General features: G+C 26.4%; 5 protein-coding genes across 6 annotated transcripts; 3 read left to right on the top strand and 2 right to left on the bottom strand.

Annotated features, from left to right (window-relative positions):
• The first annotated feature begins 702 nt into the window (after positions 1–702).
• Positions 703–7,092, top strand: LOC122506167 (peroxisomal acyl-coenzyme A oxidase 3-like). Of its 2 annotated transcripts, none has more exons than XM_043618206.1 (14): positions 703–1,039; positions 2,675–2,858; positions 2,970–3,134; positions 3,227–3,382; positions 3,503–3,650; positions 3,730–3,901; positions 4,069–4,360; positions 4,435–4,557; positions 4,637–4,757; positions 4,843–5,076; positions 5,163–5,317; positions 5,382–5,529; positions 5,855–6,009; positions 6,137–7,092. In XM_043618206.1, the coding sequence occupies exons 2-14, from the start codon at positions 2,700–2,702 to the stop codon at positions 6,257–6,259; spliced, it is 2,151 nt and encodes a 716-aa protein (XP_043474141.1). In that variant the 5' UTR covers positions 703–1,039; positions 2,675–2,699; the 3' UTR covers positions 6,260–7,092. The 2 variants fall into 2 exon arrangements, with proteins under 2 accessions (XP_043474141.1, XP_043474142.1); XM_043618207.1 differs by lacking the exon at positions 703–1,039 and adding an exon at positions 2,514–2,530.
• Positions 7,093–7,171: 79 nt separating this feature from the next.
• LOC122506168 lies at positions 7,172–9,633 on the bottom strand. Its single transcript, XM_043618208.1, has 7 exons — positions 9,367–9,633; positions 9,135–9,211; positions 8,771–8,965; positions 8,090–8,289; positions 7,817–7,930; positions 7,553–7,652; positions 7,172–7,466 (listed from the first exon to the last, which is right to left on the bottom strand). Exons 1-7 carry the CDS (start codon positions 9,387–9,389, stop codon positions 7,372–7,374), a joined length of 804 nt encoding a protein of 267 aa, XP_043474143.1. The 5' UTR covers positions 9,390–9,633; the 3' UTR covers positions 7,172–7,371.
• Positions 9,634–10,019: 386 nt separating this feature from the next.
• Positions 10,020–11,574, top strand: LOC122506178. The gene is made up of 3 exons (XM_043618222.1): positions 10,020–10,415; positions 10,796–11,002; positions 11,498–11,574. The coding sequence occupies exons 1-2, from the start codon at positions 10,191–10,193 to the stop codon at positions 11,000–11,002; spliced, it is 432 nt and encodes a 143-aa protein (XP_043474157.1). The 5' UTR covers positions 10,020–10,190; the 3' UTR covers positions 11,498–11,574.
• An 803-nt stretch (positions 11,575–12,377) lies between these two features.
• LOC122506177 (G-protein coupled receptor 143-like) lies at positions 12,378–15,375 on the top strand. Its single transcript, XM_043618221.1, has 6 exons — positions 12,378–13,111; positions 13,634–13,745; positions 13,814–13,908; positions 13,990–14,168; positions 14,311–14,638; positions 14,780–15,375. Exons 1-6 carry the CDS (start codon positions 12,962–12,964, stop codon positions 14,999–15,001), a joined length of 1,086 nt encoding a protein of 361 aa, XP_043474156.1. The 5' UTR covers positions 12,378–12,961; the 3' UTR covers positions 15,002–15,375.
• Positions 15,376–16,302: 927 nt separating this feature from the next.
• Positions 16,303–17,092, bottom strand: LOC122506157 (mitochondrial import receptor subunit TOM7 homolog). Its single transcript, XM_043618185.1, has 3 exons — positions 16,884–17,092; positions 16,699–16,747; positions 16,303–16,447 (listed from the first exon to the last, which is right to left on the bottom strand). The coding sequence occupies exons 1-3, from the start codon at positions 16,981–16,983 to the stop codon at positions 16,432–16,434; spliced, it is 165 nt and encodes a 54-aa protein (XP_043474120.1). The 5' UTR covers positions 16,984–17,092; the 3' UTR covers positions 16,303–16,431.
• Between the last annotated feature and the right edge of the window lie 1,047 nt (positions 17,093–18,139).

Raw genomic sequence — 18,139 nt, 5'->3', positions numbered from 1 at the left:
AATGTCCTAAATTCTTGTTCAGTTTATCGCAACATAACCTATAAGAATAGAAGCATTTTCCCATTAATTGTACTTTTTTCCAATAAAAAAATATTCAGAAGAATAAATTAACAATTGAAAATTAATTTTCTCAATATGGAAATATTTTTTTTTGGGAAAAAATAAATTTTGGTCAACAAATTTAATTAATGATAAAGGGTCTAGGGACCCGTTTCTAAAGGATCGAATTTTACATTCGGAGAATCTTTTCAATTCGACAAAATCTTTCAATTTTTACAACAAACCATCTTCGACAATGGAAAATTATAATAATTCAAAAGTGTTTCAACATTAAAAATATAATCGAAACTTTTATTAAATTCATTAAATTCATCAAAACATCTAAAAACAATTCGATTGTTTATTTTCGCGCGTAAATTTTCTATTCTACAGGAACACTAGCGCCGTTCAGTGATGTATTTAAATGAAAATAAATCAAAATTTTTCCAATTTTCACAAATTTATCATTTTTGAATAAATTGTAAATGGTAAAATTGTATTTATTGTAAATACACAACATATAGGAAAAATTGTAGAGTTTAGACAGAAATTACATTTTTTTCTACTTATAGAAAGTAATAAAATTTTAAGGATCGGGTTCGATAGATTCCTTACTGCCCCCTGAGACCGTTATCTTTTATTTTATCATGTTTTTTTATTTTCCGCATTTTAACTGTATATGCATTTTGTTATAAAAGAAAATTCACATGAAAATGTTAAAAATAAAAACTTTGTCGAGGATAAAGATATTTTTTTGTATTAATAGATAAAATAGAAAATTTCATTCTATAATCGAGTAGTAATATTTTCTGATGACGTGTTTTGTATAACTTTAGTCAGAGAAAACAATTCATTGGAAAAGAAATATCTGCGCAACCGGCAAACATTGGTTGTGGCTACATTCACCTAAATTCTAAATCAGAATTATAATTCAATATAATTTACTGATATTCATTTCTGAATAGTGATTAACAATTAACAATTAACAATTTTATGTCAGGTAATTATTTTTAATTTTTGCACTACAATTTAATATATATTTATTATATTTCTTTCATAATCTATTTTTTAACTTTCGCTTCATTTTTTTTATAGAGGTTATTACGGTTTTTTGGAGCACATTATTTGGGATTTAAATTTTTTTAAAATTATTAACATTTTTTTGTATCTTTATCCCTGATTTAAAATAAATTATATTTTGATATTATTTTATTTACAATGACAGTAGAAATTACAGTAGAAATTTAAAAAATATATATATCAAAATTTGATAATGTTTAAAAAGAAACGATTTTCTTATAAAAAAAATAAGAATGTAACAAATCAAGAAATAGATATTTTTTCATTGTTAATTTATTCCCTTGTTTATGTCATTTTACTTTTATTATTCGGTATTCTAAATTAATTATTCAATCATTAAAATACATTAAAAATTCAAGTCATATTTTTGTCATTTAAACATTACATTTATCATTGGAAATTTGTTATTATACTTTTTTTGTAAAATGTAATTATATGAATGGAAAAATTTGTAAGAAATATTTTTATATTGGAAGAAAAATTTTTTTTTTAGACTTTGCATTAAAAGAAATAGAAGATTAAGATTCGGATCTTGAGAATATAATCATTTTTAAGTGGTAGGGTTGTATATGGTAAATCTCGGCAACCTTGAACGGTTAGTATTTCATTTGAAGTCAATTAGAGCGAATGATATTCTCTTACAAATTTCATTTCTGAAAGACATTTATCTCCTCAAATTCTTTATTATATAGTAAATATAATGTATAATGACAAGAAAAATTTGTAAGGCTTATTTTGCATATTGTAAATTAACAATTTGTTAGTATAATTTATAATTTTATAATTAGAATTAAAATTTATGTAAATTATGGGAGTAAAAAGGTAGAAATTAAATTAACTATTCTTATAAAAAGTAATGATTATTTTTGTGGTTTGTAAATAATTAATTTTTTAATATTAGTCATCAGTAATAATCATTTAAAAATAATGTTAAGAAAATATTTAGTAAATGAATATTTCTTAATGTTTAAATTCATATGTGAAAATGTCTTCAGTTCACATGTAGATCTTTAATATGCTGTAACTTCTTCAATTTAAATCCGTACGACCCCAAAATTTATTCACGTGAGTTAGAAAAAAAAGTTAACTCTTAATTTGGAACCACTAAGAATATCATATTTCTTGCTTATCGATAACATTGGTAGTTTGAGTATTCCAAAATCCAAATGTTAAAATAAAATTCGATTGTGTTAATTACAAATACTTTTTTCCGTGCAGATTCATACCACCCATATATATATATTTATTCATATAAGTTAGAAGAAAAATTAATTTTTAATATAAAAATTAATTCATAATTAAAATATGTTTTAATAGAGTATTTTCTAATTTAATATACAATTTTTTAGCTGCACATATACCGTTACTGATAAATTAAGCATAAAAGTTTTCAAATACCTACATTTTTATGGTTAGTGATAAAAATTTGAAAGTAGTTTACTAGATAAGAAAAAGTCAACTTCATTTTTAGTTCATTCGTTTTTCTCTCTACAATTTTGTTGAATCATATTTTCGTTTTTATATTTAATTGTTTTTTGAAAATACCTTCTTTTAGAAATATAAAAAGAAACAATTCAACTATGTCTGGAGATTCAAAAAGTTTCGCATTTCAAGAAAATGTTGATTGGATGGATGATTTACCATTGGGAGGGGATTTGGAAAAATATCGAAATACTGCCACTTTTAATTGGAAACAACTTCGTATGATTTTGGAAGATCCGGATAGAATTCGATTAAAGGCAATTATCTAAAAATTTCGTTGACTCATTCCTTACGATTACGATTCCGCTTTCAAGAATTGATTCTCCTTTGGATCTTTATAATTATTAAAAATATTTTTTTTTCTATAGACAAAATTATGGAAAGCAATGGAATCTGATCCAGAGTTTCATCCATATCATGGTATAACATTGAGTGCCGATGAGCAGAAACGACGATCCGCTATTCAATTAGCTCGATTACATCATCAGAAGCTGTTACCAAAAAATATTGACCAAATGAGTTATGGAACGAAGGTAAGTTTTATTTTTTAAGAATATGGGTGATGTACTAATCAATCTAGGTTCTAAAGCTAATATGTTATTAATTTTTGGGTTAATTTTCCTAGACAGGTTATCTGATGACGTTGAATGAAGCAACTGCAATGTTTGACCCTTCATTATCGGTTAAAATAGCAATTGGAGTCTACCTCTTTGGCAATACGATATTAAGTTTGGGAACTGAACGACATTTACCAATATTTGACGCAATTTGGAATAAACAGGTAGAAGATACTAATTTTATAGTATTATTTATTAATTATCAAAGAATGATAAAAAAAATACCTGAACTGAAAGGAATTACTTTTGCCTTATTAAAACTCAATTTTGTAATTATTTGTAAGCTGTTAGGATGCTACGCATTAACGGAAGTGGGTCATGGAAGTAATACAAAAATGATGAGAACTACCGCGACTTATGATCCAAAGACACAAGAGTTTATCCTCCACACACCTGATTTTCAGGCTGCCAAATGTTGGGTTGGTAACTTAGGTAACTATTGGCACTGATTAAATTTTCTAATAAAGGATACTTTTAAAAATTTTAATTTCTCTTGCTTCGTTCTTTTTAGGAAAGACGGCAACAATCGCAATTGTATTTGCACAGCTCATATCTCTCGAAGTCTGTCATGGTCTTCATGCCTTTATAGTACCTGTTAGAAATCCAAAAACTTATTTAGCTTATCCGGGAATTATAGTAGGAGACATTGGTGAAAAAATTGGATTAAATGGAATCGATAATGGGTAGGTTTTTTTAAAGTTACTACGGGTTGAGAAAAATTGCTCTGCAAATCATCTTTCTAAATTCATTAAATTGTCTAGAGATCCTGTTCTATTTTACAATATTTGTTCATTTGCAGACGTGTTAGTCCATACAGGTATTAATTTTTTTTAAATTTCTATTGTTGCAGATTTATTATGTTTAACAATTATAGAATACCAAAGGACAATCTGTTGAACAGAACGGGAGACGTAACTCCGGAAGGAGAGTACGAAAGCTCCTTTTCTGATCCACAAAGAATTCTTGGCGCTGTTTTAGAAAATTTATCCGCTGGTCGAATGGGTATTTGTCAAGAATCAACCAACAGAATTGGCTCTGCTGTTGTTATTGCCATTAGATACGCAGCAGTTCGAAAACAATTTGCCTCCTCCTTAATAATGGAAGAAGAAATCGAAACACCAATAATTGAATACGAACTTCATGTAAATAAAACCTAAATTTTCAGGATACTCTGAAATCATATTTTTTAATCTAAAATATCTTTTTATAACTACAGCAATGGAGATTGTTCCCGTATTTAGCCGCCGCCTGTGTCTTTAGAATTTTTATGTCTGAATTTACAAAAGTGTACCTGGAGAGTGTAGAAAAATCGATGAGAGGTGACGATATACCCAATCTTGTGAGTGGAAGATAAATTTACAAAAATAGTATCGGGGTGTTTTTGATCTTTTTAAAATTGTTTGAATTTTAAAATTTAGAGTCAAATTGTTGCTGAAATTCATTCAATCGTCTCGGCGATCAAACCGCTGATAACATGGACGTGTAGGGACGGTATTCGCGAATGCAGAGAAGCTTGTGGTGGTCACGGTTATCACAAAAGTAAATTTCAAAATTTTGTAAATTTGTAAAGTTTCACTAATGCGCCGAAATCTTTTCTTGAATATATTTTATTTTATTTCCCTAGCTGCCAATTTAGGTGATATGGCGGCAAATCACGAGCCAACTGTAACTTATGAAGGCGATAATAATGTTCTCGTTCAACAAACAAGTAATTGGATTCTTAGACAGTGGACAAATTTGCAAAATGGTACAGCAACTGAAAGTCCCCTAGCTTCTGTTCCATTTCTTCTGAAAGGTTCAGATATTCTTAAAAATAAATTCACACCAAATGGAAAGAAAGATCTTATGTCGTTGGACTGTAAGTACTTTCATTTGAAAATAATTCCAATTGAAAATTTGTATTACAATTTATTTTAAATTACAATTTATTTTCTAAACTCGCAGTTGTTAGGGATGCTTACGAATGGTTAATCACCTGGTTAGTTAACGAAACACAACGAAAATTTGACGAGGGAATCGCACAAGGATTAGACAGTTTCACCGCTAGAAGCAGATCCCAAGTTTACAGGGCTGCAAATTTATCCAAAGCTTATGGCGAGGTATAAATTTTTCAACATATTATTAATAAATCGAAAGAAAGCTAACATAAAATTTATTTTTCAGATGATTGTGATAAGGTATTGTGTAGTTAGAATAGATAATTTACTGCCGCAAGATGCTAAAATGAAAAGTTTAAGAATCGTTTTGGAAAAATTGATTCTGCTTTATTCACTGACCTGCCTTGAAAAACATTTGGCCAGTTTCTATCAAGGTAAATAGTTTTAAACTAATTAATGAATTTTAAAAATTTATTGATAACACCTTCATCCAACGCCAAATGTTAAATTGAATTAAGGAAAGAAACGCTTTAATAATTCTTTTAAAAAATTTTGTCAAATAATTGTGATCCAACAATCCATATCAACACGAACAGCAAAACGATGAAAGTAAGGAAAGAAACACTTTAATAAATTTTTTAAATATTTTTTTAATTGTAATCCAACAATCCACATCAACACGAACACCAAAACTAGATCCGCTTTATGCCTTGTTATTAAATGTACATTTTCTGTTGCAATAAAAATTATCTATTTAAGGTGGATATTGTTCCGGGACACAAATGGCAGATCTCTTAAAACAAAGTATATTAAGTTTACTCGCACAATTAAAATCTGAAGCTGTTGCAATTGCCGATGCTCTAGCACCGCCAGACTTCATTCTTAATTCGGTCTTAGGCACATCTGATGGAAAGGTAAAACCTACTTTTTAATTTCCAAAATATTATTAAATCTAGACTTAATATTAATTCGAAAGCAAAAAAATTAAGTTAGTGTTAATTTAAAAAATGTTAAGTTAATGTAATTAAAATTTAATTCAAGATGTACGAACATTTAGAAGAAGCCTTTAGATGCTATCCTGGAGGAATGGAAAGAGCTTCCTGGTGGACTGAATTAATATCAGCATCGAAAAATCCTCTTCAAAGTCTAGTGTCAAAACTTTGACATAATCAACCCAATTTTAGAAGTTTATGAAAAATTATTCAAAATGTTTAAACTTCAAAGTATAAAGAATAGTATTGTTATCAAGTGATAGTTACAGATTTGAAGCCTTTTTCAAAGATTTATTTATATTTTTACACATTGCATTTAGTGAATGTTATAATTATAAATCCAGTATTTTCGCACATTTTAAGAATTTTTAAGTATAACTGAAAATCTTCAGTATTCTGAATAAAGTTTTAATATTACGCACTAGTATTAAAAATATATCAGGGAAGAGCATTTTTAAAATATCTTAACACACCTTTGATTTTATCCACTTTGATATATCGTTTTAATGAAAAACCTATTAAAAATGTTAAATATTTTTTAAATTGAGTTATATGGAAATATGCACAAGAATATTATTATTCAATAATAATATTAATTACTAAATTTAAATTAATTATTATATATGGTACCAAGTACATTTTAAATAAAGTAATTTTTAAACTTTCTGAAATTGAAGGTGCGTTTAAGTTCGATAAAAAATATTATTAATTCTTTCTACTTGTAATTAAGCTTCAAGTTTTATTATTAACATCGTGATAATTAATGAATCTACACTTAGTTTTAAATTGACTTTATGAATATTTTTTTATACTCACTAACATTTCTGATGATTTATTTTATTTAAAGTCCGAGACAGTATTTTTTTAATACTATAAAACACTTTAGTGAAAGCTGAGACAGAAGGGAATCGCACAAATGTATAGTACAATTGTAAAGCCAGTTACATTGATAAATCTTTTACATTGTTAAGAGAATTTTTTTACAATAAATTGTCTTGAATTAAATTCGTATGTTTTAATGTGAACCTGTTCTCGCGATAAGAGCAGCGCTTCAACTGAACGATCTCGTGCGGTGCGTCGGCTTATATAGCCTAATAGGTGGGGCGACGCATGCGCTGTATCGACTAGGTCCAGGACCGTAACAACAAAATTCGTGCCCTATTTCTAATAATATCTAATAAATAAATTTCAAAGGAACTTTATCGTAAATCAGAACTTAAATCACTTTTTATTAACAAAAACGTTTATTTTCGATTAAATAATAAAATTTTTTTTTGAATACTTTTAGCCATATTGATTTGAAATTGCCAGATGAAGTCTACTTGGCGGTGGTCGACGAAGGGGCGCTAACGAAACTCGGGTTGATTCTCCAGTTTCATCTAATTAAATTAATTACTTATCAATTTTATTTATAAAGAATATTATCAAAATTATTATCAAAAATTAGAAAATTTTATCTCTTTACAAATATTTCTGTTATTATTGACTAAATTCATAAGCGGATACAGAAGGGGAACACTTTCCATTCTCCAATCGTTAATTTCTTCTGGATTTGAATTTTGGATCTACAATTTTAAAAAAACAATTGAAAAAATACGGAAAAAGTAAAACATTTTTGTTTTCCAAATAAAAATATTTAAGAACAATTTTTGTTAATTGTAAAAAAAATGTTGGTCATTTAAAATTTTTAATTGATAGCACTTTAATAAATTAATGATTGATTATTTACAGTTTCTACATTTGACGATTCTGACATTAAATGCAATCCTAATTGTACTGGAGCTTCGTTAATTAATTCATTAAATCTAACTGCAACTTGCCTCCATTTCACTAGATCCGCTGGCTAAGGGAAATAATAATTATATTCATTATTATATTTATTAAATTATTAAAAATTAATATTATAGATATAATTGATTGAGAGATGAAGTTTAGTTAAAAATTGTAGAAAATAATGATGATAATTTTCTAGTTAGCCTTAGTTATGAGATGGAAAATTTACTCCGAGATTAAAAAAAACAGGAAGCAGTGTAATTGGAAGAGGAGATCCGTGTAATTCCGAGGGTGGTGCAGATAATGCCAAGTGATTCAAAAGACCTAAAATGTGGGCTAATAATTCCCCATGACGTCCTATTAAATCCTGTCGAATCAAACCTAAGGCATCTCGGGCAACTTCTCTAGCCTCCACTCCAGGATTGTCAGCTAATTTATATTTGTGGAAATTTAGAAATTTTTAATTAAATACTTTAGGAGTAATAGGGTGTCTACAAATCGGAAAGAAAGACTTGTACTTCTATCCTTGTTACACTCACTACTCAACGCAATGTGAACACCGCCTAAAGCGCACGCGCGAAAAGTGAGAGTGGGGATTGCAGGGAGTATAAATTCAGAAGCTCTGCGTCGAGCATAGTCATTCCTTCCTCTGCTCGCATGGGAAGCAGTTGCAGCAGCAGTTTTCACTTTTGTTATTCACTGTCTTTTTTGTTACATTTATTGTTAATTTATCTTTTCTTCTTTTTTCGTAAAAATAATTATTTGACATTATTGGTCTTTAATAATTAACGGTAATGAAAAGCAGATTTGGACGAATAGAGAAAAAATTTATAGAAACATCCAGGAAAGAAAAAATTAGTTAAAAATTTCTTTCGAAGTAGACACCCTGATAATTAATTTTTGCATATACCAAGCATTAATTCCTGAACTCTTAGGGGAATGACAGGTTTTTTTAAATCACACAAATAAAGACGAAGTGCTGCGGCACATTCTAACGCTGAGCCATTATCAAAATGAGCCTTCTCTCCTTTCTTTAAAGCATTCAAAATCCTTTTTCTCAAACTATGTCTGCTCGATCTTCGAAACAGTCCTTCTTCCCTGGCATCTATTATTTTATTATTCGCGCATATAAATAAAATTAAACTTTTGTCTCATATTTAACTTATCAATATTCAATTTTACCGAATTATACAATTACAATAATTAATTATATAATTACAATATAATTAATATCAAACGGAAAATTAGTTACAATGAATAAATCAAAAACTCACGTTCTTTTAAAAATGCTATAATTCCTTTGACGGATTCTAGTGACTTTTGCGATATTATGTCATCTTCTGATTCATCCCTAAAAATCAATTTTGTCGTAAATATTTAATTTTCTTATTTTTTGGCTTTTGACAACTTTTTGCATGTGATTTCAAAATTCTCTTGCTAAATATACTTTTTACTATAAAAAAATCGCACACTTATTACTAGAGTTGAGTTTATACAAATTAATACCTTTTCGATAACTGAATTCCCATTATTTCGATAATTTTGAATTCTGTTCTTTAAATGATTCAAAAATGACTGCGAAATGTTTGCAGCAGTTTTCAAATTCTTGTTTCGTCTTCATATGGAAATTATCTGCTTTAATATTTTTTTTTAATCGTTAATATAGTGAATAAGAGAGAAAAAGAACGAAATAATTTCACCCGACATACAAGAATTGGGGGTTAATTTAAAAAATTTTGAAGTTTCGACATTTTTTTAGTTTCACTCATTTTTTGTCTTTTGTTATTTTATTATTTAGGAGTTTCTTCCAATTTTTTTCATAACCTTCCAAAAAGTGTGAAATAATGGAACGAAACTAAAATTAAATTTTTTTATTAATAATAAATAAAATCATTGTTTGATTTTAAATGTTCCCTACTATTTCTAAAATTATAATAATTAATATTCAGTTATTCAATAAATAACAAAAGTTACTTAGATATAGAAAAGTTATTTTATTTTACTAAAAGTTTGATATTTATAAACTTTATTTTCTTTGTTTATTTTAATTTAATATATTTTTAACATATTTTTTTTAATTCTTATAATAATAATAATATGTAATTTTGGAATTAAAGTTTCCTGTTCTTATGATAATTGTTGACAAATATATACTCGTTTTGATAAGAATTCAAAATTGTGGGATAATATATTAAAATGTTGCGCATGTTTCACATCAGTCCTCAATCTATCAAATTACTTATCAATAAAGATCTCATTATCAATTAATAATGTAGGAATGTTATTTCCGCCAACAGTTAGAAAACAGTGATTCAGAAAAGTGGAATTTTATGGTTGTTTTCTATAAATTTTTTTCCCTTCGTTTTTCAAATTTTGTCAGTCAATTTTTATTATCAGTGAGGAGAGTTTATTTTCATCGGATAATGCGGATAAAAGAAGAAGGAACTTGTTTTCTTTTTTTATCTCTTGTTTTTATAAATTTTATCGACATTATGGCCGAAGGGAACGATTCTTCATCGGATGATAGAATTGTATTTCCAGATGAATTTGAAGAGGTATGTAAATAAATATCAGCTATTCATAAATTTCGAAAAAAAAACTTTTGTCTATTTTTATTGAACAAACTTTTACGTTGGAGTAAAAACCACTAAAATAAAATGACTATTTTTAATTATTTAAGGGTTTATCATAACTAGGGGACTAGGGGACATTGTATAGCAAAATTTATTTTATATTTATTTATATATATTCTATATATGTATATATAAATACATAATTATTTAAAATATAAAATATTTATGTAAATATAAATAAAATAGAATAGTTTCAAACCGATACAAATTTTTATAATTTATATTTTTATTTTATATTTTTATAATTTTTTCTCTTTTATATATTTAATATATCTCTTAAATTATATTGTATGGAATTATAGATAAAGGCTCAAGAAGAAATTTTAATACCGGAAAATATTCAGGTGACGGAAAGTAGAAACAAAAAAATAGATTGCAATGTAGAGGATGAAAAAAGAAATGTTACACCTCCAACTTTAAAGAACAGAAATATTATCGACGCACCAAGTCGATGCCCCGAAGGATATCGAGCTGATCCTACAGGAAAATGTAGGAGAATTTGGCATTAGGTATACTTTTTAGTTGTATTTTTAATTTTTAACAGCATATGACTCTTGGATCTTGAATGCTAATTTTTACAACCTTTTTTTCTATATAATTAAATAAATTGATATTTTGTGAAAAGTCTAAAGTTTAATAAAAAAAGTTGCAAAAGTTTACAATATTTTTTAAAATTAATCATTATAGAACACTTTAAAATTATTTGTGAAAAATATGAGGCTTGATCGTCTCAACCGGTAATTTTAAAGTGTTTTATATTTTTATAATTTAATTAATTTTAAAAAAAATTAAAACTTTTTCATCTCAATGCCCTTTATCATCATATTTTAGACTTCCTGACAAAAAATTACTTTAATTTAATTTATATTAAGAAAAATGATCAAAAAAATGAACAGTATCCTAACAACTAGGTACATGCTTGTTAATTTAAAAAAAAAATCTTTTTGAAATATATTCTTTTCAAGTTATATTTATACGTAAAATTGTATATATTAATTTTTCAGGACTGTAACAATGTCACACTTGATATTGCGATTTTTGTTGTAATTTATAGAAATAGAATAATATATATAAAACACCATCATCGGAGTAAATTATTACTGATTAGATTATACTTTAAATGAACCTCTAATCAACATTATTTTACATATACAATGTATTTATGAACATTGTTTAGAATAGAAAATTCTAAATTTTAATAAGTGGTTGATTTTAAAAAAAAATGTTAAAACAAAATGTCTCATAGATCATCGGTAGTTGTAGCGAAATGCTGAATTAAAAAAATTAAAAATAAACACTAAATCAAAGAATTTAATTTTTTTTGCAAGAGCGACCTATATAATAATGATAGGTAGATGTAAAAATTAATAAAAAATTTTTTTTTTTTTTTAGGGGTAAATAGGTAGCGGTTTTTACACATTGTTCTTGGAACTTATCTAAGAATAAAGATAGTCCACAGTAAAAAGTTTATTCAGTAGATAATTATATTTGTTTTGAGTGAACAATGGAAGATAACAGTAGGAGAATTTTCGAGTCTCTAAGTCAAATATGCAATAAATAATAGTTTTATTATAATTTGCATATAAATAACTCGATCCTATAGCAAATAAGGAGATTCTTCTCTTAATTTTTATATCAAATATAAGCATTAATGATTAGAAACTATATATATTAATTCAGAGTTCTTTTTGAAAGTATCAAATTGATACTAAAGTGTACCAAATTATGTAATACCAAAAATTTGGATCAATGTGGATCAAATCAAAAATTAATCCAAATTTTTGGTATTTAACTTTTAAGTTAACAGTGTTGGTATAAAAAGTCGTTTTAATTATTAATAATCACAATTGTTTAGCAATATAACACTATTATTTACTAAATTTAATAATTATTTTTAAAAGTGGCGCGTAGAGGAAGAAATTTAGAAATTAAGAACAATAAAAATCATAAAAGAATCACTAGAAAAAATTTAAAATTTTTAAAAATTTTCATTTTTTGCAAATTAAACCTGTTTCACCAGAATATAGCATATTGGAACTATATCTGTAGAGTAAATATGATCGTGAACTGAAAGGGCTTCTTAAAAGAAAAGTGTCTGTACGACAAACAAAATAACACACCACACACGTTATACAATATAATATACATGTATACAATATCAATACACGAGTATAGTCTTCTCAACACTAGTATGTACACATACTTCCGCAAGAAAATATATAAATTATATTCTTATACAAATATTAATTAAATTTTCTCGAGTGGAAATGCGAAATGAAGAAAAAAATGAAGAATTAAAAACACATTGTGTGTAGACAAGTTCGAAAGAGAAGTGCTATGTATGAGGAAGTCATGTGAGATAAGGTGAAGCTTATCTCGAGTGTTTTTTGAGGTCCATTTTTTATTGATATGTCTTTAAAGAATCTACATAATATCTTGCCGGCAACGGCTTGAAGGAAAATTGTATCATGGCCGATCCAACAATACAGACCTTTTGCTGTCATTCTAATAATGATTCGGATATGTCGACAATAATAATGAAACAATTTAATACAAATGCTTATAATATTGTGTGTATGGTCTCTTCAATTATGGGAATTTTAGGAGCAATTTATCAGGTAACAAATATACATAATAAAACGATAAATTAATTTCTTATCTTTCCGCTTCCTTATATTCTTCAACAAAATTTGAATATTTTGAAATCTGTTTACACTTTTTATGATTTTTTATAAATTCTTCAAAATCAAAGATTTTCTTCTTTAGGATTAAAATATTTATGATTCTATTATAGTGGGTATTTTTTTCGATTAAAATTATTTTACTGTTTACCAAATTCTTAAAGACTTGACAAAAAGAATCTACATTTTTGTCAAGTTTTTTAAGAAATTGGCATTAACTTAACAGTCAATTAACAGTCAAGTGTTATTTTTTTCAATGATTTGAATCGAAAACAATATCTACTATCATATTAAGAATCATGAATATTTGAATCCTAAAGAAGATCAAAGAGTTTAAAAATCGTAAAGAGTGTAGCATACAAACAAAATTCAAATAAGTTAAATTGTTGATGTTCAAGAAAATGTTCAGATTGCAAAATAAGTTAAAATAGGATAAGATTTTTTATTTTTGTATCAAAGGTTTTACCTCGTGAGGATCCTGGCTTGCCACAAGGATGGCAGAGCTTTTCCGGAACCAGAGGAAGGCACATAATCATTTGTCTTGCTGTAGCTGATTTTTTCGCTGCTCTAGGTACTTGTAAATCTAAAAATTAATCTTTTACGTCCGAGATATATTTTACTTTAACTATTTTCATTCAGGTGTTTTCATCAGATCTGCATTATGGATGAATTTTAAAAGTATAATGCCATTAGAACATGATACCACAAGTGTTATTTTCTGCACTCTTTCTTCGGTAAAATATTTTTTCTTTCAATCAACATCAAAAAGAAAATGAAACTGATGATAAAGTACAAACAAAAAATACTGATTCTAGGCTTGGATACAATACTTTTACATGGCAACTTGGATCTGGACCTTTTGTTACGCGATTGATATGAAACTTCTACTTGCAGAACGATCGGGTTATCCAAAATTATACCACGCTTTTGCTTGGATCTGCCCGGCAATTTTGACTACTGTTGGTCTTGTAATATTATACGTACCAAATGCCAAGTAAGTTTCCAAGTTTTTGAAAAATTCTATACAGACTATAATTAAGCAATTTTTGACTTTTGGGTTTGTTAGTTTTATTATTCATAGCTTTCTAGTTTTTAGTCTTTTAAAATTAAATTTTATTCTTTTTCTAATAAAACAGCTGCCATAGCTTAACGAGCCTCTCAACGGCATTGCTGAGAATTCTTCCCAATTACTGTGTAACATATGTCCTTCTGGCAATTGTTATGATTCTTAATCCACTGCTATATATTTCATCAACAAAGGATTTAAAAAATGCCGTCACATGTAGTATGGCACAAATGACGAATCGAGAGAGAAAATTAGTTCAGACTGTACGTTTAAAATTCGCATTAATAAACGTTACTTATTATATTTGTTGGATTCCAAATATAATTAATGGAATTCTCTTGTGGACACTGTGGTTTGAATTACCGGTCAAACTCATCATAACTCTATGGTTTATTATGGTAAATAGTCTCCAATTATCAATTAGTATTTTTAATTATCAAAATGTAGTTTAAAATAACTAAAATGTGGTCAAAATTAAAATTAAAATCGAAGTCAAAATTAAAATCGAAATTGTAATCAAAATACCGAATAATTTTCAGGCTGTTACGAATCCACTTCAAGCATTCTTCAATGCTTTAGTGTATCAAAAATGGGGACGTCGTGAAAAATTTCGCCTCGATTGGTGTTATAAATTAAAAAGATTGAGATTTGAGCAAAGCAGAAGTAAATCAAGTTCAGGAGTTAGTGAAATTTCTCCACTTCTAACATCTCGATTTCAGCATACACCGCACACAAGTATCAATGGTTCTTCATCTCTCTAAGACTGTGATATTAAATATTAGATTCGAAAATCGAAAATCAAAAATCTAAAGTTCAAATAAATTTTTATAGGTCACAATTATTAAATTAAGTTTTTTAAAACTTTCTTTTTGTCTTTAAATAGGATCCTTTACTCAAAAATAAAATACGGATCCCCAATAATATACTAGATATTGAAAATTATTTTAGATTACATTAATCTAAAATCTATTTTTCGAAAATCATAGTTTGTGTGCGTGTGTGTTTTTTACTTATTGTAATTTAAGATTTATAAAATATATGCGTCTTGTGCTTTTCGTAATACTCTGTACATATATGAATGTAAACATTCTTAAAAATTAATTTAAATTATTAAATATTTTGTCTATTGTATATTTATATATATATTTGTACAAATAGCAGAAAATATATAAAAATTTGCTACTAATTTTTGCACATTTTCTACTTATTATTATTTTTTTTTTTTTATTATTCATTTAAATTTATATACTGAAATTGTAGAATTTTTATAAATTTTACAAATTTTTACTTACAAATGTGTCTATTTATTTTTTTTCGGGATCTTGTCAATTCGGTAAAAATGCATTCGGTACAATGGTTTTTAGGAAAACGAACTTTCGGTAAAATTGTAATTTTATCGAACTTTTAAAATTTTTCTAACTGTTTTCCTTTTCGAAATAATTTGAAAAATCCTCATTTTCCAGAAAAAAATAATTTCAATGTTTTATCACTTCAACTCGTGATAATTTGGTTAATTTTGAATATTTTTTTAATGAAACAAAAAAGAAATTTGAAGCTTGTAATATGCTGAAAACAAAATGAGCATGGAAATTGAAAATATATTAAAAACTAAAAAAATAATAGCAATTTTTTTTTTAATGAAATGCAGAAAATGTGTTTTTAAGTCTTCAAGCGCTTGAAAATTTTAAGCCCTGACAAACATCCAGTGAGAAAGTTGTTTATTAATATATAAAGAAGTTTTCTGTGAAGTTGCAGTAACATTGGATACATACCTTAAAAGTTATTAATGTTTAAAGTTCGAAACGCATCCTGACGTAGTCCTTATTATTTTTCAATTTTTACAATGTATTCGTAACTTCAAATATTTAATTCTTTTTTTTGAATTTTTTTCCATTTTTGCACTTTATTTTACTTTATTTTTTAACACTTACCGATTAATATTTAAAAATATAAGAAAATAATTGTAACTTTAGAATTTAAAACATTAGAACTTGAATATGTTTTAAAATTTTTAAAAAAATCATGAAATGAGTTAACTTTTTGCTGTTGAGATAAATCAGTATTTTAAACAGAAACTTAAAATTTATTTAATATACATTACAATAGATTAAATCAAGAGGTAGAGTCCACGTATCCTCATTTTTAAAGACAAGGAGTTGGTCAGTTTGGAATTAAAATTTTACAGCAATATTCACTGCCACAGCAGACTGAAAAATATTTTTAAAAAAATTTTACTTACACCATCGAAAATAGTTTAAAAAATGCATTCTTCTTTTCAAGAAAACAAAACTATTTAAATGTATACCATTCAGTATTAAAAATTACAAACAAATATTTATAAATTAATTCTGAATTGAGATTACGAAAACATTTAGTTTTAAAATAATTTATTTATACTTTTTGTAGTCCACTGACTACTACTCGTTATTAATAACTTGAGAAATGAAAAATTACTTACTTCATGACAGAAAGTGGTGGCATTCCTACATCTGCTCCTTTCGCAAATCCTAAATAAGCAAATTTTTTACTTCGATAAACAGTAAATAGAGAAATTGTAACATTAAATTTCGACAAAAAGAGAATTTTGAACACATTTTGAAAAAAAATTGCATTGTAAAAATGAACATAACCTAAAAAACTTACCAAGATATAAAACCGCTGGCATGAATCCCCAGTGGAAGACAACTTTCGTCATATTCAGAACAACGGACACTCTTTGTTTACTTTTTGTAGATAAAGCCATTTTTTTATGCTCTTGATTTATTATTTTTTTTGTTTGAATTTAATTAAATTCACACTTTTCAGTTTTCTGTGGAGCCCTTGCTGACAATTCCCAGATTCCCACTCTTTTTATTTTGAACTTAAAGGCACATTCACACAAATCAACGGTTATACAAAATGAACAAATTTGATTGGCTGTCCATTTGTCTGGAATATTGGACAAGTTTTAATGTCAAAACGAATAAAATTCGTGAGATTTGTCTGTATTTTTTTGCAACCAAAATTTAAATTTTTCAAAAGTAATTAATAACAAACAAATATGTACCTAATAATATTAATTAGCAAACTGTTTTGTATTTCCAATTTGTAGTGTTAACCGATTGTTGAATTTCTTGTGGAATAAATAAAATAATTAATTAAATATTTATTAGACTAAATAAATATTTATTTAATAATTAAAAATATTCTTTAAATTTTTTCGATTTAATTAATAACGTTAATAATATTAATTGTTCTATTTTATAATAAATTCGAAAATTTTGTTTTCAAAATTTCCTAATTTTATATTTTTAGATTTATTGAAAAGGAAAATAAATTACTTCGTTTTTTTTAAGTACAATAACATTCACAGTATATTTTGTAAAAGTTATACAAATAGAAATAAAAAAAAATTGTATCACTGTAATACATTAAATTCCTTTAATTAAAGGAACGAGGTACTTCTTCTTGTCATTATTCTTTTTTTCTAATAACTCTACAGTTTTTTTTTTAAAGAAACATACCAAAATTAGTAATTTGTGAATTTTCATTACGTCGATTATTATTTATTTATATCGATAAAAATATCAAGTTTTCTCTGAATTTTCCTTTTTTTTACTTTCAATAAGAAAAAATTTAAAATAATCTTTTTACAGTGTACATTCACATATTTTTTTTAAATATTAGAGATCAAATACAAAAAAAAAAAAATGGGACAATGACAAATATCAACAGTCAGCACTTGAAATATTACGATTAAAATATATAAATATTCGCATTTAAATGTTGTACATTAAATTCCATTCTATCAGTCGAAAAAAGCCTTGTAAAAAGTCGATGTTTAAAAAATTTTTGAGTAAAAATTTTTGTTTTGAGATATTTTTCTTAATTTTATTTGACACCTGAGATTAAAGAGATGG

This window comes from Leptopilina heterotoma, unplaced genomic scaffold (assembly GCF_015476425.1).
Source record: "Leptopilina heterotoma isolate Lh14 unplaced genomic scaffold, ASM1547642v1 Lhet_397, whole genome shotgun sequence".
Taxonomy (NCBI): Eukaryota; Metazoa; Arthropoda; class Insecta; order Hymenoptera; family Figitidae; genus Leptopilina; species Leptopilina heterotoma.
This window is presented reverse-complemented; position numbering and strand designations above follow the sequence as displayed.

Bases quoted from the DNA above. Each gene is read 5' to 3' on its own strand.
- LOC122506167 (XM_043618206.1), top strand. From the start codon at position 2,700: ATGTCTGGAGATTCAAAAAGTTTCGCATTTCAAGAAAATGTTGATTGG. The intron at 3,135-3,226 runs GTAAGTTTTATT...TAATTTTCCTAG, and splicing joins AAATGAGTTATGGAACGAAG to ACAGGTTATCTGATGACGTT. The intron at 6,010-6,136 runs GTAAAACCTACT...ATTTAATTCAAG, and splicing joins TAGGCACATCTGATGGAAAG to ATGTACGAACATTTAGAAGA.
- LOC122506168 (XM_043618208.1), bottom strand. From the start codon at position 9,389: ATGGGAATTCAGTTATCGAAAAG. The intron at 8,966-9,134 runs GTGAGTTTTTGA...ATAAAATAATAG, and splicing joins TATAGCATTTTTAAAAGAAC to ATGCCAGGGAAGAAGGACTG. The intron at 7,653-7,816 runs GTAAATAATCAA...TTAAAATTGTAG, and splicing joins AATCGTCAAATGTAGAAACT to ATCCAAAATTCAAATCCAGA.
- LOC122506178 (XM_043618222.1), top strand. From the start codon at position 10,191: ATGGTTGTTTTCTATAAATTTTTTTCCCTTCGTTTTTCAAATTTTGTC. The intron at 10,416-10,795 runs GTATGTAAATAA...ATGGAATTATAG, and splicing joins TTCCAGATGAATTTGAAGAG to ATAAAGGCTCAAGAAGAAAT.
- LOC122506177 (XM_043618221.1), top strand. From the start codon at position 12,962: ATGGCCGATCCAACAATACAGACCTTTTGCTGTCATTCTAATAATGAT. The intron at 13,746-13,813 runs GTACTTGTAAAT...ATTTTCATTCAG, and splicing joins TGATTTTTTCGCTGCTCTAG to GTGTTTTCATCAGATCTGCA. The intron at 13,909-13,989 runs GTAAAATATTTT...TACTGATTCTAG, and splicing joins TTTTCTGCACTCTTTCTTCG to GCTTGGATACAATACTTTTA.
- LOC122506157 (XM_043618185.1), bottom strand. From the start codon at position 16,983: ATGGCTTTATCTACAAAAAGTAAACAAAGAGTGTCCGTTGTTCTGAAT. The intron at 16,748-16,883 runs GTAAGTTTTTTA...TTGCTTATTTAG, and splicing joins GCCAGCGGTTTTATATCTTG to GATTTGCGAAAGGAGCAGAT.